At 38.9% G+C, this 20,823-nt stretch overlaps 1 protein-coding gene across 6 annotated transcripts; it reads right to left on the bottom strand.

Annotated features, from left to right (window-relative positions):
* Nucleotides 1–11,826: 11,826 nt before the first annotated feature.
* On the bottom strand, nucleotides 11,827–18,503 carry FUT7 (fucosyltransferase 7). 6 transcript variants are annotated; one of them, XM_063432973.1, is made up of 4 exons: nucleotides 18,214–18,503; nucleotides 15,408–15,474; nucleotides 13,864–13,984; nucleotides 11,827–13,223 (listed from the first exon to the last, which is right to left on the bottom strand). In XM_063432973.1, exon 4 carries the CDS (start codon nucleotides 13,219–13,221, stop codon nucleotides 12,157–12,159), a length of 1,065 nt encoding a protein of 354 aa, XP_063289043.1. In that variant the 5' UTR covers nucleotides 13,222–13,223; nucleotides 13,864–13,984; nucleotides 15,408–15,474; nucleotides 18,214–18,503; the 3' UTR covers nucleotides 11,827–12,156. The 6 variants fall into 6 exon arrangements, with proteins under 6 accessions (XP_063289043.1, XP_063289040.1, XP_063289041.1 ...); XM_063432970.1 differs by having other exon boundaries at nucleotides 13,864–14,017; XM_063432971.1 differs by having other exon boundaries at nucleotides 15,389–15,474.
* Nucleotides 18,504–20,823: the final 2,320 nt, after the last annotated feature.

Here is a 20,823-nt window from a genome sequence, read left to right on the forward strand (position 1 = left end):
CAGGTCTTTGAAGGGAATTCCCCCAGAATGCTCAGACAGCCTTTTTAGGAAATTTTACATGAATTGAATCATTGTGGTAATGACACTCCATTGCCATACTGATAAATGACATGAATTGATTGGAGGGGACTTTGTCTATAATTTGGGACCGTATACCTGCAATGTTGAGGTTTGTACACCTTGGCAAGTTACACTTTAAACTGTGTTCAGCATATCTCTGTGATGGACTGATAGAACTAGACGTGCCAAATTTCAGTTCATTGGATGTCTGAAAAGTGTCAAAACAAGAGGGAGGGAAAATTACATGAATGACAGGAATCTAGACCAATGAGCACTGGGAGCCCTATAGATGTGGCAGTCCAGGCCCCTAACTCTCTAGATGTGGTGGCCAGAGAGGGATGCTTACAAATGTCCAAAGTGCTGAAATAAATTTCTTGCCCATGCACATCCCTAGTAGAAACGAAGTTCTTTTTGGTCTTTAAACTTTCTATTAAATTATGTTTTGTGAAATAAGGGGCGCACACTATTCACAGCTTAGCAAGCTGTGCTTTGGAGTGTCTAAGAGATGGATATATAGTGGATTTGGTATGTAATGTCCCTCTCAAAGAAATCTTGCCAAAGTGTGAATCTTGCATCTTAGTTTTCAAAACCACTTCTCCCTACCCTTGCTGAACTAATTCACCACAAAATGTACAGAGACCATCACTGGTGTAATAAAACATGTAGGTTATGCTTATTGTCCCCTCACAAATATTTGCAAACCCCTACAAAAGATTTATGTGGAATGTGATGCACACACAATTTACTTTTAGCACAGAATTGGCCCATACAAACTATAATTTTCCTAGAAATCTATATATTTTATTTGGGGTCAACTATTCAGTCCTGCATTGGGACTTTCCCAAAATCAGGGTGGCCCCGTTTGTTTTCTTTGTGAAGAGTCTAGGGGGAAAGTTACTTCCAGTAGCACTGACTCCCAGCTTCTCAGGATGCTGACCAGTTGAGATGCGACGTCTAATTCTAGAAGTTTCTCATCAAATTGATCATTTATTAAATCTCCATTTTATTTTTTATTTTTGAAATTAATTATTAACCAGGTTAGAAACTAAAGGAAACAATGTAAAATGTTAAAGGGACACTACTGCCCAAATGCAATTTAATAATCACTGTTTAGATTATATATACTCCCAAATGAAAACATTGAATTATGTATTTTTTTTCCACTGAGGGTATATCTAAAAACAGCTTGAAGTAGCTGCCGAGCTTTTATCTGCAGCTTTTTCAAGCCCTCCCCTTCTAACCCCGCCCAGACTTTCTGTGACTGTCCAATCACAAACTTCCCAATGCAGCTCAGTGAGAAGTATTTACAAGGCAGGTGCTCTGGGCAATTGCTGCCTCTTGAGTTTATCTCCACTGAGCTAAGCAAACCAGGAAGTAACAGGACCGGCTGTTTGATTAACTGCCAGGGGGGTGTAACCAGGCTAATTTATAAACGTATAAATTAATATTTAAATCTGCACTTTTTGTAAAATTTAAAAAGAGGACACTTCACACAGAAAGCATTTCAGCAAGCTAAAGTGCTTCAAGTGTTTTGAGTGTCCCTTTAGTTGCTTTGAATTCCTGACAATTTATACTTCATGCATCTCATCTGTCCTAACAGGTGAGTAAACAGTTTAGCTGTAATGTGGGACCCGGAGTCCATGGTTTCCAGACACTCAGTCAGTTGAAGTAGTTATGGTGCCTACAGTGTTGCTTTAAGCTATAGCCAGGGGACAGTAACCAAGCGCCCAAGGACAGGGGTGCCTAAAAGGTAGATCTCCAGATGTTGTAGAACTACAACTCCCATGATGCTTTGCATGCCTTTAGAATGATAAAGCATCATGGAAGATGTACCCTGCCCCAAGAGATCTAAGCCACTGGCTGGTTGATCTGCTATACACGTAGGACGGTGAGCATGTTTGAAATTAGCTTTATATATAATGTCCTTGGCATACCGTGCACATAGATTAGGATTTCATTCAATTCTGAATAATTTACTGAATGCCGAGCTTATCTTGTTTTCCCTCCTATTGTACAACGCTGCAGAATAGGTTGGGGCCTCACAAATAATCACGACAGTACTGCTTGAAGAAACCATACTCCTTTTATAGCAAACTTCATTTAATATTGCACCAATAAAATTCAGACTATTTTTGGAATAAAATTTATGCAAAAACAATAGCAAGTAATATCGACAACCTCTAAGTATCGATGTTATTCAAACTGCCGCCAACTGAAATCCAGATTGTTAAATTTACACTAAAATAGCCGATTCCAAGGAATTCTCCGACTGTAATCACAACTTGACTATTTTATCCTGAAGTTTGGATTTCAACTTTTTGGATTTCAATTCACTTACAGCGTGATATAAAAAAAAAAAATACCTAAACTTAAAAAATGGTTACGTTTCTCCATTACTTATAGAGAACGTTTTAGTAAATTTGTAGCATTTGTTTAATGATTGCGTTATGTGCAGCACTTTGATTTTACGGTGGGTTATAATCCGCAAGAAAAAAACGTGTTCAGGGAAAAAGAAAGCAGCCATAGCATTGTTCACATAAGCTTGTAATCTAGATAAAACATAACAGATATTTGTGTAAAGCAAAAGAGAACCAATTTTGGATACTCTGTTAGAGTTACCAATATGCATCACATAAAATAAAATGAAATAATAAAATCCGTACAATACCCATTCAGGAAAGCAGCCAAATTCGTTTTTTAGTTCATTAACCCCTTAAGGACCAAACTTCTGGAATAAAAGGGAATCATGACATGTCACACACGTCATGTGTCCTTAAGGGGTTAAAGCCAGTGACATATGTGGTTGCACTTGTTTTTTTGTTTTGTTTTTTTAGACACAAGCCATGTTTAGTTTAATTAAGCAATGCGGTTTCTAAAATACACGATTGCCGCAATAGGAAATGTCACAATTTTAACAAGACATGTGCAAAGAGCAGCTGCACTGAGCGAATCGATTTCCAGTCAAGCTATGAACAAACAAAACCATTTGTTCGGCCATAGATTGACAGGCATCTGATTCATTCGGCCATAGATTGATAGGCATCTGATTCGTTCGGCAATAGATTGACAGGTATCTGATTCGTTAAACCATAGATTGATAGGCATCTGATTTGTTCATCCATAGATTGACAGGCATCTGATTCGTTCGTCCATAGATTGACAGGCATCTGATTCGTTTGTTTATAGAGTGACAGGCATCTGATTCGTTCGTCCATAGATTGACAGGCATCTGATTCGTTCATCCCTAGATTGACAGGCATCTGATTTGTTCGCCCACAGATGGACAGGCATATGATTTGTTTGTCCCTAGATTGACAGGCATCTGATTTGTTCGCCCACAGATTGACAGGCATCCGATTCGTTCATCCCTAGATTGACAGGCAACGTGATTTGTTTGCCCATAGATTGACAGGCATCTGATTCGTTCAACCATAGATTGATAGGCATCTGATTCGTTCCTCCATAGATGGACAGGCATCTGATTCGTTCAACCATAGATTGATAGGCATCTGATTCGTTCCTCCATAGATGGACAGGCATCTGATTCGTTCAACCATAGATTGATAGGCATCTGATTCGTTCAACCATAGATGGACAGGCATCTGATTAGTTCTTTCATAGATTGACAGGCATCTGATTTGTTCACACATGGATTACCAGGCATCTGATTAGTTCGTCCCTAGATTGACAGGCATCTGATTCGTATCCAAGGGATTTGTGCACAAGTCTCAGTTTAATCACAAATTCATTGTTTTGTCTTACAAACAGCTAGGGTTATCCACCTAACTGCAATTTAATGGAAATAAAAAAAAATTAAAAGTGATTTTCTAATTAAAGGTTAAAATTGCTGGACATAAAACACAGTTACCTTAGTGAGGTTTTGCAAAAATCTGAATCCCTGAAGACGTGGCAGGATTACACTCAAGTCGCCAGTAGAGTGATATTAGAAACCTCCAGTTATTTAAATGTGCGTGGGGATTTGGGATAATGCGCAGGGAATAAGTTCCCTGAAGAGAAGACACCAAACTGGAGAAAGTGAATGCAGCACAAATTACTCTAGAAAGGCTTCAGGGCACTCTTGGTACCATAACCACTACAGTCCGCTATGGTGTTTACTACATGTATGGAAGGGCCATAATGTTTTATAAGAGGAACACTCCAAGTAAATCACTGATTTAGCAGTCTTGGAAGTCTTGGAGGAAGATTTAAAATGTGCCTAATATCACAGCATGATGAATGCGCAGTAAGCCATCTAGTCTTGGAACGGCTGAGATAATCAGTAAGCATGATGTCAGCCAGAGAAGACTGACGTATTTTGAGATAAGGCAGTTAAATGACTTTAACTTGTAATGGGGGACCCTCTACAGCTAAGTACTTAAGTACCTCAAAAGTTGGAAATTAAAATGTTGAGTGCTCCCTTTTAAAAAACAAACAAAAAAAACAAAACATTTTGCTATTCTGTATTCCATTAAGTTAAGTGATTTTTTTTGTATGTTTGTGAAAATCTATATCCTTTGTAATTATAGATGAAATGGATAGAAATTTAATATTTCCTCCAGAAAAGTGAAAGAATATCTCCAGAGTAGCTATTTTAACCTTAAATTTGAAATTCACACTTTGACATTCTCACGTTAGTAAGACCCACATTTCGAAATTCACTTGAAATTCACCTTCCTGGCAATTCATGCGTAAGTGTTCACCCCTGCCTGTAACAGTTAGACACCTTTTTACATTCTGTGCCAGTGTCACTTTTCAAAAAAACATTAACAAAAAAACATTAACAAAAAAACATTAACAAAAAAACATTAACAAAAAAACAAATGCTGTATTAAGCATAACTACAAAGCGTTTAACTTTGAGAAAATAAAGATTTTCGACACAACTTAGATATAATAAAAAAATGTAACTTTTTTCTTGCATGCTCCTCAGAAATAGACATATGGTAACGGATGTATTTTGGGTGGAGAATCATAAAGTGTTTAAACTGGCTTTCTGGTCGTGAAATGGCTATGCCACATTACAGAGATCTCGCCTATGTGTCAGAGGTTTTCAAACAGGAAGAGCCTGTGGTTTATGATGCAAATCTCAAAGTGTAATATTTTGAACTTTAAATGAGGGTGGCACACCATATTACCCAATATTTTTTATAAAAGCATTTATTTGATTGCAGAGGGAGTACATTTAGGTTTTGATATCTCAGACCACCAACTGTTGTCCATTTAATTTTCTCCGGTATCCTTTAAGGAGTAATTACTGGTAATGGTGCGTCTTGACTGTCAAATTCTTTCTGTCCCCAATCCTTGGACACATGGGAGTGAGATTTCCAGATTGATCTTGTTTTGCGGGAAATATATCACTGATAAGTGTGTTTGGATGGTGCACGAAAGGTGCTTCCCTGAAGTAGGTAGACACAATATGCTGATGTAAGCACATCAATTCATTAAAGGGACACTCCAAACACCTAAAGCACTTAAACTGCTTGTTGAAATGCTTTACGTTGGATGAGTGTGTCCTCTTTTTTTTTTTTTTTTTTTTTACAAAAAGGGCAGATTTCAATAGATATTGAAACTTTTATAAATGAACCTGGTTATACCCCCTCAGTAGAGCCATACTCAAGAGGCATCAGAGGCCCAGAGCACCTGCCTTGCAAAGACTTTTTTGAGTCTTGCATTGGGAAGTCTGGGAAGTCTGTGATTGGACAGCCACAGAAAGTCTGGGCGGGGTTAGAAGGGGAGGGCTTGCAAAGGCTGCAGACAAGCTTTTAAAATCTACAGTTTTTAGATATGCCTTCAAAGGAAAAAATACATAATTAAATGCATTGTTTTCACTGGAGTATATCTACTAAACAGGGGTTGTATTTTTATTTGGGCAGTAGAGTATCCCTTTAACCTGTATATTTCAGGATATTTCCATTCATTTTACTTATCACACACCGTATATATTATTAGTATTGTAAAGTGGCAGAATAAAACCATTATTTACATTATTGTGTTATTTTCTTTTTTTTTTTGAACATTTCCAATTTTTGCCCTAAGCTAAATCACACTCACGGGGCAACTACGGCCGCAAAACGAATGATTGTGAAAGAGTAACTTTTGTTCGTCTCTCTCTCTTTCGCTGTGTGTTTTGTTAAGCAAGTCTCTAGAGATGTCTTGTGGAATCTCTCCTGCTTTCTAATTGCCGTGTGTCCAACGGTGGAAAACCTGCCTCGGGCTCTGTAACATGGCTCGCATTGGGTGCTGTAAATTATTGTGTCCTACAAGATTCTAAAATCAGAAGCTTTATATTTTAAGTTACGTGTACGTGAAAAAAATGGTCTAACATTATCAAATTATTTTATATCTGTCTAAAAGCACACATATATTATAGTGAATTATGAATGCTGCCAGAATGTACGACATTCAAAGCAGATAGGGTTATTTGTTATTATTTTTTATTATTATTCTCTTATTTGTAAAGTGATAACATATTTTAACATTCTGTTAGAGTTTTAAACGTGCAGCGGTTACCATGGAAACCAATAGAATGTTCCAACTGATTGCTCCACATTTGCAAAGCTTCCCTAGAAAGGTGATCTATATATTATTCCCAATGATGTATCCCATCCACTGTGTAATCAACATTCAAAATGTAAACGCTATGTAATAGTTACAAATCTGCAGATAATATTAGCAGCAAATAGTAACTAATTACAGTACTATTTAAATAGGAACATAAATTGATATACTAGTCCAGGTCAGAGAAGATTGCTTCTAATGTAAAGGATAGCATACCTCCGAAGTGTCCCTATTTAGGCGGGACAGTCCCTATCTTTGGCCTAAATCCCTCTGTCCCTCGTTTTCCAATAGCTCCATATTCTTGGTGTGTCTGAGTGTATAACAGAGCTCCACAGCAATAATACTCCCAGTAATGTGTCTGAGTGTATAGCAGAGCTCCACAGCAATAATACTCCCAGTAATGTGACTGAGTGTATAACAGAGCTCCACAGCAATAATACTCCCAGTAATGTGACTGAGTGTATAACAGAGCTCCACAGCAATAAAACTCCCAGTAATGTGTCTGAGTGTATAACAGAGCTCCACAGCAATAATACTCCCAGTAATGTGTCTGAGTGTATAGCAGAGCTCCACAGCAATAATACTCCCAGTAATGTGTCTGAGTGTATAACAGAGCTCCACAGCAATAATACTCCCAGTAATGTGACTGAGTGTATAACAGAGCTCCACAGCAATAAAACTCCCAGTAATGTGTCTGAGTGTATAACAGAGCTCCACAGCAATAATACTCCCAGTAATGTGTCTGAGTGTATAACAGAGCTCCACAGCAATAAAACTCCCAGTAATGTGTCTGAGTGTATAGCAGAGCTCCACAGTAATAATACTCCCAGTAATGGGTCTGAGTGTATAGCAGAGCTCCACAGCAATAATACTCCCAGTAATGTGTCTGAGTGTATAACAGAGCTCCACAGCAATAATACTCCCAGTAATGTGTCTGAGTGTATAACAGAGCCCCACAGCAATAATACTCCCAGTAATGTGTCTGAGTGTATCACAGAGCTCCACAGCAATAATACTCCCAGTAATGTGTCTGGGTGTATAACAGAGCTCTACTGCAATAATACTCCCAGTAATGTGTCTGAGTGTATAACAGAGCTCCACGGCAATAAAACTCCCAGTAATGTGTCTGAGTGTATAACAGAGCCCCACAGCAATAATACTCCCAGTAATGTGTCTGAGTGTATCACAGAGCTCCACAGCAATAATACTCCCAGTAATGTGTCTGGGTGTATAACAGAGCTACACAGCAATAATACTCCCAGTAATGTGTCTGAGTGTATAACAGAGCTCCAACCCCAATAATACTCCCAGTAATGTGTCTGAGTGTATACCAGAGCCCCACAGCAATAATACTCCCAGTAATGTGTGTGAGTGTATAACAGAGCCCCACAGCAATAATACGCCCAGTAATGTGTCTGAATGTATAACAGAGCCCTACAGCAATAATACTCCCAGTAATGGGTCTGAGTGTATAACAGAGCTCCACAGCAATAATACTCCCAGTAATGTGTCTGAGTGTATAACAGAGCTCCACAGCAATAATACTCCCAGTAATGTGTCTGAGTGTATAACAGAGCTCCACAGCTCCACAGCAATAATACTCCCAGTAATGTGTCTGAGTGTATAACAGAACTCCACAGAAATAATACTCCCAGTAATGTGTCTTTAAACTACAATAAATGTGTTCAGAAATCAGTTTGTGTTAATAAAATACATTGTTCTTCTAAATTACATTTTAGTTGTATAAATTGTTATTAGTAAGTCAGAACAGCCATGTCTGTGCCACACACCCCTTACACCCCTAGAATTATAGTGTCCCTCTTTGTCCATTGGAGATTTTGGGAGGCATGGGATAGTGTTTATTGAGTAGAGTTACATTGCAGAACTTTAAAAAGTACCAGGTAATGTGATTAGCTCCTCACTCTGGGTATCGGCTGGCTAAGCATACTAAGAGTTATTATTCTACATCCACCACATTTCCTCCTGTTTGCTACCACTGATGTTTTGTACTGAAATACATCTCTGACTGGCAGCAGAGAATTTCCGTTGTGCCCCCATTTCCTTGCCAGCTACTTCAAACCGCATACACACATTCATAGCGAAACGCTTGTCTGATACAAAACACCAGTAATGAACTCATAGTGAAATATTGCACGCTAGCTTCCGTGAATGTCTCGAAAACACCTGCAGACTGCAGAAAAGTGATTTGAGCCGAGATTTGTCTTTCGAACCTTTTGATTTTTCATACAAGTTGGGGAATATATCATAGTATCTCGTAAAAATACAACAGTCCCAAGATGTATTGCTCAGTATAAGAGGACGTGCTCGGTGTAGGCTCAATCACAGAGCTGATTTAACATCAGAAGGTTATCACTTGAGACCTGATTGCGTCCCTTGGCAAAAGGTGTTAGAGTCTCAATTCCCTATACAAATAAATGCTATCAAAACATTAATTGAAGTGCAGAATGCAGCAGAGGTAAGTATAAAATACACTTACCTCTAAAGCATTACTGGGTCCTTGCAATACTCTACTCCGGGCATGCTCGATCATGGGCTTGGAACATGCTGTGCCAGTGCATCCCAGAGTATAACCACTACATTTGCATGGCTATACTCTTCACGGTCATCTGTACAGTTCATCTCTCCAAACGCTTTATATATCCCTCCTTAAGACCTTCTCCATTCATTTCACACCCTCTCCTTTCTTTTTAACTCTCTAAATGAAACTCATATCCCTACGCGTTTTACCTCTAAATGGTATGTCGTTCCCTGATTCGGTTGCATATGTAATCGTTATCATTCCCCTTTTTTCTTCAATTCCTCAACATAATCTACTTTGCTTGTTTTACCTTGGGCTTTAGTCTCAACAATGTCCATGTATGCAAGCATGATCCATGAGCATTTCCACTATAGACTTCAGTGATTTTCTCAGGTGACCCAGAGATCCAGGGCAACAGAGAAATTAAGCACGCTGGACATTCTTCCCAAACAAGGACTAATTTGCCAGATCCAGAATATTTAGGGAAACATGACAGTGTAACAATGCTCAAACACCTTTTAGGGAATGCGTGTATTGTCTTCAGCCAACCTGCCCTCCTTAAACGTAACTTTAATTACATTAAGGTTCAGGAATTTTGGATTGTCCATCATAGACTGCCAGTGCTTTACCTGCGTTTTAGCTAATAAGTGGTAAATTGGAAAATCAATCATTAATCTTATAGTGTGTTCTATCACAAGCCTGTCCCTAGTGAAGTTGACATTTAAAACGTGCGTTGCCCAATAAACATGTTTTCACATGACACTCAGGAATTCTCTGTTGTGTTGAACAGGGCCCAAAAATGCTGCCCACCTGTATGTGTAATTCATATGCTTCCATTGTGAAATCTGTTCACCACTCATGTCTGGGATACCAAATGAACATTGATGAATAACTTAAATTTGATTCAAGATCATTTCAATTCCACGTATTGCAGGACAGCACCTTACATTCTCTGTCCATAGAATGCAAACAGTATAGTAAATAGTAAACCTCACCAAAACATTTTTACCTTATTTGATAGTTTTAAACATTCGATAGGTTGGTTGTTTTCTCATTTATATGCTCTTGCAGTTCCCAAGATAGCTGACCTGATGTTTTGGAACTCTGCCTATTGATTGCACATTTCATCAGTGGCGCCATTAGGGTTGGTGACATGCGGTGCAGTAACTCAATGTGTCACCCCACCAATGGACCTCCTCCCGTACCAGACCATACAGCACCCTTAGAAATGTGTTCTGTACTATTGTTACTCGTAATTGTAAATTCTGTACATCACCATTTGTTATGTAACTTTTAATGTTCCTCTAGGCACAGAATTTGGGAAGTGTGCTTCGACCCACTCCAAAACAAAAAGATGCACAAGTATTCTCCCACACATGCATACGCATTCTCCCACACACATACACAGTGTCACACACACATACACATTCTCCCAAACACATACACTGTGTCACACACACATTCTACCACACACATACACAGTGTCACACACACATACACATTCTCCCACACACACACACACACACACATTCTCCCACACATACATACACATCCACACACATACATACACATTCTCCCATACATACATACAAATTCTCCCACACATATATACACATTCTGCCACACATACATAAACATTCGCACACATACATACACATACTCACACACTCAGAGACATTGGTTGTCTCACACACAAACTATTTTTGTTTGTTTGTTTATTTATATGAGAGGTCCACACAGCCTCCCTACCGTTCCCTGAAAATATGAGAAGTTGTGGAGAGTTTATGGGCTACACTTAATTGAACTAAAGGGAGAATAGGAGAGGTACAAAAAAAGGGGAGTGTGGGAGGAGGAAGGTGAACGTGCAAGCATACACACAACCCATAAAACCACCAAACACAAACTGCATGCCCCTTCATCCTCCACCGGCCATTCGGTTTTGTTGCATACTGAGCATTCTCCTACGATGATATCATATCTCGGCACATTGTGTCTTTGCACGGCCTGTACATCCCTAGCCTGGCAGTCATTGAGTGCCCACAATGCATGGGATGGGTGATAGCTAGAAGTGAACTTTTCGTCAGGCCCCAATGGGGTAGAGGTGCCTTCTGAGATCCGGCTGACATGCACCTGTCAAGACAGCACGTGGTCATGTGTGGACATCTTAATGTTGGTGGGCACACTGCGTCAAGAGGCCACATCATCCCTGGGCAGATGCAGTGATACGTGGCTGTTGGTGGTGGTGCAGTTCTGTGCCTGTTTGGTGTCACTCAGGGCAATTCATGCCCACCCCCTCATGACGCCACTGCATTTCATATTTATTTGCATTATTGTAACAGTGTCAATCACTGGTGAGGGACTCAGGAAGTGGAATCACTTTACACATGCACCATGAGGCAGTGACTCCTAAACCAGTGAGACACACTCATTTTCCAAAAAAATGAGAAACACCTAAATACTGGACTCTTGTTGTACCATATGGGATGCTTTGTGATACACCACCCTAAAAAGATGTGTGGTGAGTGTTCAGAAATTCATTATTTTTATTTTTAAATAATTCTGAAGCACTGCAAATGTGCTCCAACAGGATGTAGACAAATATTAATAAAATTATTTACTAAAATAATATTGATTAATAACATGTATTTGCTTATTTGGTACAACAACCAGTTTAGCAGCAACCATTGGCTTTTTATTGCATTTTTGTTGCGGTTACAGTCATTTGTCAGTGGTTCATAAACTTTTTTGTTTTTGAAATCCCTACATTTGTCTCATAGCAGTCAGAGAGTTCTCCATTGCATCGGAGAAGACATTGTAACTACAGTCATTTATTGTAAAACATTGCCCGAGGCCTGACAAAAAAAAATGAAGTGCCTAAGACCCAATTTTTGGATCCCAATGCAGACGTTAAGAACCATTGTTACATGTGAAGTGGAATTTCCTATCATTGCACTAGAATGTTTTGTTCAAGTAAGATGTGAAATATTAGATATATTACTTTCATTTGCTATTATTGAACCAGCCTTCCAAATCATTGTAAACTTTACTTTGTGTTAAAGATTCATACTTTGCACAGATCATACAAAACCTTTCCCTCCAGTCTGTGTATAATTTCACCTCGTGCTCTACCTTCCAGCGGAAAAACTGAAGGTAACGTTGCGGAGACATGGATAATACAAATTCTGCCAGATCTTTGGGTGAAGGGAAGTCTGAGATATGGATGAACGAGTCTGGAGGCACAAACCTTTCATAATTCTCCCGAGATGGCCCTAACACAATAGGAACTGCTCCAGCAATGAAAGCGTTTTTCCACAGCTTCTCTGTGATGTAGTCTTGATGTTCAGAATTTTCCAGAGCTAAATAAAAAAAGTAGTGTGAGGCAGTTGGAACGAGACAAGTTGGACACAAAGGCCTTTTGCTTGCCCGCCCAAAGATTTCCACATTTAGGTGAGAAGAAAGTTCTTTAACAAATAAAGATCTTTTCTGGGTCTTCCTGTAGTGGCTGACCACCCAAGCAACTAATCCAGTCTTGTTGAAGTTGTGAACGATCTGCGATACTCTTGGAACCATCTTCCCATATGGCACAAATATGTCAGAATCTTCTCGATAACTTAAGGTCCAGTTGAAAATGTTGTTCCATTTAGAAATCCCATGGATGTTGGAAGGAGACTCCAGTGTCACCCAAACCCACTTTTGCACTTGTGGTCTACCATTAGTAGGTAATTCACAACCTTGTTTACCAAGTTCACTGTGGTGAAAAACCACTACATTTGCATGGCTATACTCTTCACGGTCATCTGTCAAGCGACATCTCTGGATATTATACAGATCTGAACAAACATCTCCAGAAATATTCAAGGAACGATGAAAAGGCCAATGCCATATCAAGATGGTCAGGTTGCGAGGTCGTGAAAGAGATTCTTCAGATTCATGAACAAAAAAAATCACAATCCTTATGTTCAAAACAAGAGCGACCAGCATAATAAAGCTTCCGGCCACAGATGTACAACGCAGTTTACTTTTCGATAACATATTTCTAGCCAGTCTGAGATGGGAAAAAGACATGCCTTTTAAGCATAAGAAAAAAAGAGATAATTTTTTATGCGATAAACTGAGATTACTAAGTCAGCTTAATAACTAAGGTAATACAACATTGATATTCAAACTACCCTCCCCAATAATTAGTTGCAAAGTGCATTATTTAGTTATGAAACTGGTTGTCAGGGGTATCTAAAAATTCAATCTATTTCATTATTGTTTGTAATTTATAGGAAAATACACGGTTATTCAGTAAAATGTAAGTATGTAGGAAATTGCAAGAGAACTGGGTATTTAAATATTTAAATGTTCAATAGTCAAAATGAAAAAAAAATAAGGTGTCAGCTATTTTTCAATTTTTCTGAAGACCAAATGATTTTAATGTCAATCATCTGTTAATTCACAGCAGTAATTGGACTTCCACCCATAGGGTTGAAATTTTTAAATAAAAAAACTAATCTCAAAGAAATAAGGTATACAATACTAGTGTTTATTGAAAAATTCAAAAATAAACACAAAAACTCTAATGGCAAACTAGAAGAAGCCACCACCGCCCAACGCATTTTGTATCACTAGGGTACTTACTCACACAGAATATAATCTATAAAATGTAATTTAATGTTTTACTAAAAAATATATATATATATAGATTCATAATATTTTTTATACCTTGTGAGCTGGTGTCCAAATGCTTACAGATCCATAGAATTTTCTGAGCTACGTTCAATGTCAGAAACTAGGGAAACAAATATCCTCTGGTCCAGGCTTCGATGTTAACCGGTGTCTTTAGCTTACAATAAGGGACAAAAAAATCAAATGGGATCTGTTCAAAGAGAAAATATTTACTAAAAATCTTTAAAAAATATATAGCATTTTTAAATGACATGCAATATTCGACCAATAACGGCAATCATTCTGATTGTATATAGATTGTAATAACTGACATGCAATCAAAATGACTACACCGGTGGTGGTCAATCTTGGTATCGGAGATGTCTGGCAATTACATTTCCCATGATGCCCAGACAGAATTCAAATTGTGTGTTTGTGTCTAGGCTGCACTTTGTTCATTGAATACCCTGTATGGAATTCTCGTTGAGTTGTCTCGAATACGGGCTTGCAAAATTTAGTAATGGCATCTAAGAAAAAAATCTACTTGGCTTAGTTTTACAACTCCATTGTACTGCTGTAAATATTTGAAGAAAGCTGTCAATAGCACCCAGAAGTAACCTGTAAAGGGATAATCATCATGAGAAATGTGTTAAACTGTATTCTGTGCTAATGGAATCCCACCAACAATCCGAGATTAGTTATGTTACCATTTTCAAGTAGTTGAGGGACATCTTTTTGCTAATTGTGCACTGCTCAAATCTATTCTAAAGGTGAAAATATGCTCGTACAAACACTGCTTCACCAGAATCAACCCAGAACAGCCCACCTCAACAATTTCACACAGACTCTCGTGGACATGTTTTCTCTCCAGCCGTACAATTTTCCTACATCAGTTGGTAGATACAAAATGTCTCGGTCTAAGGATTGATCTGACGTTCACTGAAACGCGGCCAGAGAGTGTGAGAGTTGACAGAAAGAGTCATTATAACAGGGCTATAAATTGCATGATCTTAATATCTTGCCATATGGAAACATTCAGGGGTTTATCCAAGAATCTGTGCACTGAGGAGCTTGTTTTATTTTTGCAAATTGTTGGGTTTCCCCCATTTCGTCAGTTTCATGTATTTTCACAGAACGTTGCAGAAAAATGAAACCGAGTAACATAGACGGTAACACGAGTTTCATTTCTTAAAATGTAAAATGCTGATACAGTGTTCTCTCTCTGTTCTGTTACGTGTCCTCGGATATTATATAGCCCTTTAATTTCGACTAATTTTAGGCTCTACCCATATAACTCTCCCCAAGTCCTCGCTAGACTGCAAACATCCCTTCTCAATTAAATAATGACGTCCCCCAATTTCTGGTCTATCAGTACAACTTCTGAACTGTACATCCCTTTACCAAGACAATGAGATATTTGACCAAGGGGATGATTTCGGGAAATTCTGGTTGGGTAGGTTAGCCAGTATAAAAATGAGCAAAGACCTTAATTTTATTCCAGTGCTTTCAATTCTTATATCCTAAACCTACTTTACAGTATTTCAACCCATAGATACTACGTTTATTCGGCATGACGACAAACCTTGAGTAAAATGACGTACCCTATATATTCATAGCAGCATGGGAGGCCTCGTCTTGTCCAACCATACATACTATCATCGGGGTGCCCTGCAAGACAGAATCCCTTGCTCCATAAATTATTTTTTCTCATCCAGATATCGTCCATACAAAACATTCAGGAAAAGAATTTAGCCAAACCAAAATGACATGAAAATGGGTCAATCAGTGTACTGCAAAATATAAACATTATAGAAGTACTATGTATATCTTTAGCAGTACACTGATTGGTGCTTTTTCGCATAATTTCGCTCATAGATCAACTGAGAAAAAGTAACCAAAAGAGGGGAAATAGGGGAAAAGCAGTAAATAAAATCTATATATTTATTAAATATATAGTAAATAAATATAGATTTCTTTACTTCTCCTTTTTTGATCACTTCTAACTTGATCTGTGAATACAATTAACATTTAGTGGCTGTCCATCATCTTTCTTCCCCATCAATCATCTCTGCTTTGGTGCCACAGACGTAACTTCAAATCATGACTCAAACAAGCTCGCTCTTTTTTTTATGCAACCTTAGAGGAACGTACAGCATGCAGTTTGGACATGGGTATAACAACGCGAGGGGTGGTGTGAAGATAATCTTTTACTAAAAAAATATAATCAGTGCATGCATCAAACTCTGTGGTTTTCACCAGTAATAACTACGTCAGGTTGTAAGTAACTCTCTGCGCGCACTTAAATTATTTCTGTACTTAAAGTTTTTGCATTACCCGGTTTGAGGGGATTTTTATTTTTACAAGACATATATTACAAATAATTCAAAAACAGGCTGTGTTTAACCATATTCATTTGTTTATAACTGTGTAATTTCTCAAAAAAACAAAATACATCAGATAAAGTTCTTTATCTAAAAAAGAATCAGAAGTTACAAACAGCATGCATGCTTCATATTTTTCTACAACCTGTTTTTTATTTTGCAAGACCTTGATAACATGCCAGTGTTTTAAAAAGATACTTACAAATCCCTCTAGACTAGACTGTAGTTTGTCTTTTTATTTCTCTGAAAACGACAAACCATTTTATCAGCTGTCACACCGTCAGACCTTCGATGAATGAATCTCACACCTTTCTGAACACTACACATGCCTTGTCTGTGCCCTGTCTATCCCCTGGTAACGGTCATCATTTTTAGGTGTAATTTCCACTAATCAAAGCTGCACAGCCGTCCCCGACATGTATTCTACAGAGGGGTTTATTCACTTAACAAGGAGATATATGGGCGCTATAATGAATTGAAAAGGTTAGTTCATTAATGTAGATTATGCAAAGTTAGCCTTTCCCAACTTGCAGGAGAAACTTACCAAAATTCAGATTGCACCAGTGCACACATAATGAGAGTGTTTGGGGGGCTTTTCATTCATGTTATCTCCCCCGCAGGTCAGGATTTAATAAATAAATCCTGTAGTGTAAGTGGTCCCACACTGACATTAATAAAATAACTTACCCTTATACTAGTGTACAGACCTTCCCAAATTCACCGTTGATCATTTTGTCCACAAAAGGTCTGTCTCTTCTCATCCCCCACCTGATATTATCTGGGGGGGTTTGTTCCCCTAGTCTCTGCACCCATGGCTCTGGGGGGTTATGGTCTATGGCAGGGGTAGGCAACCTTCGGCTCTGCAGATGTTTTGGACTACACCTCCCATGATGCTTTGCCAGCATTATGTGTGTAAGAGCATTATGGGGGATGTAGTCCACAACATCTGGAGAGCCGAAGGTTGCCTATCCCTGGTCTATGGCAACAAACAGTTCTCAGCTCCATTATTACCGAACCAATAATTAACATCATATTGTGGAAACTGTTTGAGGTTGCGTTAATTATTTAGAAAACGTGTTGTTGACTACAATGACTCATTGCTTTCATCACTAGAAGTGCCCTGCACGGCCTTCGTTGCACAATCATTTTGCATGGAACCTCAAACACATACTAAAGAATGGATAAAACAGTCATCTGTAAAGTGAAAGAACTGATATATTGTTAAATATATACAGAATTACGACTTGCGAAATGTGATTTGGGGAATAAGGTATAGAATGGGTAAGAAATTCACTGAGATTCTCTGTTGGACAGGAACTCATAGCAGGTGGAACGCCGTGAAAATGCAAATGTTAAAGGGCTACCCCAAGCACTACCAGTGCTTTGAAGTGGTCATGGGGCCTGGAGTCTGTATGTTCAGCCTTTCGCTATGAAATTTTCAAAATGTTTAATCTTCATGTGTCTGGTCTAACTCGTCCCTTCACAGTAAAACAGTAAAAAAAAATCACATTATGGCTTCTTGAATTTCTGCATCCTGGTAAATTCAAAATGGACTATACAATGAGATATCTTCAGTGTAGTGGCTGCTGAATGATTCTCTACAAACCCTGAACATAATTTGCTAAATATCATTAATCCTGTACACACCAAGAAAAAAAACAAAAACAAATTAAGGTCAATGACTATAACCACACTCAGCAATGTTTATAAAGAACAACAAGCAATTACAGAAAATGAGTTAAACAGGAAATTATTGATGATTTGACAAGACCAATGTAAATTGTCCAAACTGACCGAGTCCTCTCAAATTCAGCAATTTCCCAGTTTGTCTCCCTTGGCCTGCAACATATATTTAATTTCTCTTTTCCAAGTTGAATGAATAATTCCGAGTGTGGACCAGTCCTTTTGCTACTCCAAAGACGCTGGATTCCCTGCCTGTTTTTCTTTTTTGCTTTTAAAGAAAATTAAAGAAAATAGTTTTCCTGATGTCATTTTTAAAGTTAAATTAGCTTTCCTCAATTCCTACCTTATAAATTGTGTCCCAGGTGCTGATGGGATTATTGGACTCAGATTCTTCTTGGATTGTCCTTGCCAAGGTATGGATCAAGCGTGTTAAAGTTCATGCACATTAAATGCCATCTCTCTGCAAAGCCTGCACTCTGACAATCAGTTTCCCTCTAGGGGGATGTTCCATTGCCAAACAGACCTACACCTGTAAAGTAGAGAAGGCATGCCACCCAGCGGGGCATCCACAGCCCCCAAACAGGTGTCTGTGTATTTTAATGCCTGCTTGGAGGCTTATAGCTCATCAGCTGTACTGAGTTCCTTCTGCTTTTATGGCTTAGTTAGAGAGCCCTCCTCCTTCCTTTGCACAGTGCGTCTGTTTCTAAGAGCGGTGCCCATCAAACAGTGTGCACGGTGCCCTTATCCCCTATAATGAAGGGCATCTTCCCCATTTCAGATTTAAACTCTGTGTGCAAAGCTCTCCAAACTGGTTAATACACAGAGAAGAAATTATAGACAGAAAGTTTCACTCAACTGTAGCTGTTCTGTAAACACTTGTAACAATGTTAATGAGAGTTTGTGAGTTGTTGTTTTTTAATATAAATAACTAAAACATATCAATTAGTTTAAAGGGACACTATATAGTCACCCAGACCAGTTCAGCTAAATGAAGTGGTCTGGGTGCCAGGTCCCTCAGGTTTTAACCCTTCAGATGCAAACATAACAGTTTCAGAGAAACTGTTATGTTTACATTTGGGGTTAATCCAGCCTCTAGTGGCTGTCTTCCGGACAGCCACTAGAGGCGCATCTGCGTCGCTGGAGGCACATTTCGCATTCATCGCGCAGAGCGTCCATAGGAAAGCATTGAGTAATGCTTTCCTATGGACTCTTTAAATTCCGCTCCGCTAGGGAGCTGACGTCGGACGGGGAGGAGAGGTCATCAGCGCCGAGGGAGCCCGGCGCTGGATTAAGGTAAGCTGCTGAAGAGGTTTTAACGGGAGGGGGACACTGAGGGTGGGGGCACCCTCAGGGCACTCTAGTGTCAGGAAAACTGCTTTGTTTCCTGACACTATACTGATCCTTTAATAATAAAATGACTGTGTTGTTGTCCTTTATTTTATTTAAAAAAGCTCTCCATTGAAAAACTAAATTTTTTTTAGTAGATCTACCCCCAATGAAAACATGCATGCATTTAACTCAGCATTATTCTTCTGGGCTTGTGTTTAGCGGCAGACTTGCTGTCCCCCCTCTTTAACCAGCCCAAACTTTTATTCTGTGCCGGAGAATAACCCAATCAAAGGCTTCTTGTAGAGCCCAATCCACGAGTGTGTTCAGCTCATGACAGCTCACTGAGAAGGGAGGAAGGTGGGCACACACTAGCCCAGTGCTTGCCGCTTCTGTTAGCTCTGTGGAGCTAATGGATATGAAAGAAAATCCCCCTGGGTTTCTGACTGAGTGACAGCCTGGACAATGTTTTTGCCCCCAATTATAAAAGTGCTGATTTCTTTTGAAACCAGAATTTTTATAAACTGTCAGAAATATGACACAATCTGAAGTGCTTTATATGTGTAGAGTGGTACTTTAAATTGCATTTATCTTTTTCTTCACAACACACTGCACGGAATGACAACACACTGCACTCAATTACAACACACTGCATGCAATTACAACACACTGCATGGAATGACTAAACACTGCATAGAATGACAACACACTGCACGTAATGACGACACACTGCACGAAATGACAACACACTGCACAGAATGACAACACACTGCATGTAATGACAACACACTGCACGGAATGACAACACACTGCACAGAATGACAACACACTGCACAGAATGACAACACACTGCACGCAATTACAACACACTGCATGGAATAACAACACACTGCAGGAATAACAACACACTGCAAACAGAAGTAACACGTTGCAACCAGAAAGTAACACACTGCACGGAAAACAAAACACTGCACGGAATAAAAACACACTGCATGGAATAACAACACTGCAAGGAATGACAACACACTGCACGGAATTACAACACACTGCACAGAATGACAACACACTGCATGGAATAACAACACACTGCAGGAATAACAACACACTGCAGGAATAACAACACACTGCACGGAATAACAACAACTGCAAGGAATGACAACACACTGCACAAAAAACAACACACTGTACGGAATGACAACACACTGCAAGGAATAACAACACACTGCACAGAATGACAACACACTGCACGGAATAACAACACTGCAAGGAATGACAACACACTGCAGAGAATAACAACACACTGCAGAGAATAACAACACACTGCACTGAATAACAACACACTGCATGGAATAACAACACACTGCATGGAATAACAACACACTGTACGGAATGACTAAAAAATGCACGGAGTAACAACACACTGCACGGAATAACAACACACTGCACAGAATAACACACTGCAAGAAATTATAACACAATGCATGGAAAAACAACACACTGCACAAAATAATACACTGCACAGAATAACAAAACACTGCACAGAATAACAAAACACTGCACAGAATAACAACACACTGCAAGGAATAACATCACAGTAACCAGACGGGTGTTTGATTGAAAAGTGCAA

The sequence above is a fragment of the Pelobates fuscus genome, chromosome 9, assembly GCF_036172605.1.
Source record: "Pelobates fuscus isolate aPelFus1 chromosome 9, aPelFus1.pri, whole genome shotgun sequence".
NCBI classification, from domain to species: domain Eukaryota; kingdom Metazoa; phylum Chordata; class Amphibia; order Anura; family Pelobatidae; genus Pelobates; species Pelobates fuscus.

Excerpts from the sequence above, each read along its gene's own strand:
- FUT7 (XM_063432974.1), bottom strand. The coding sequence starts at position 13,221 with ATGTCTTTTTCCCATCTCAGACTGGCTAGAAATATGTTATCGAAAAGT.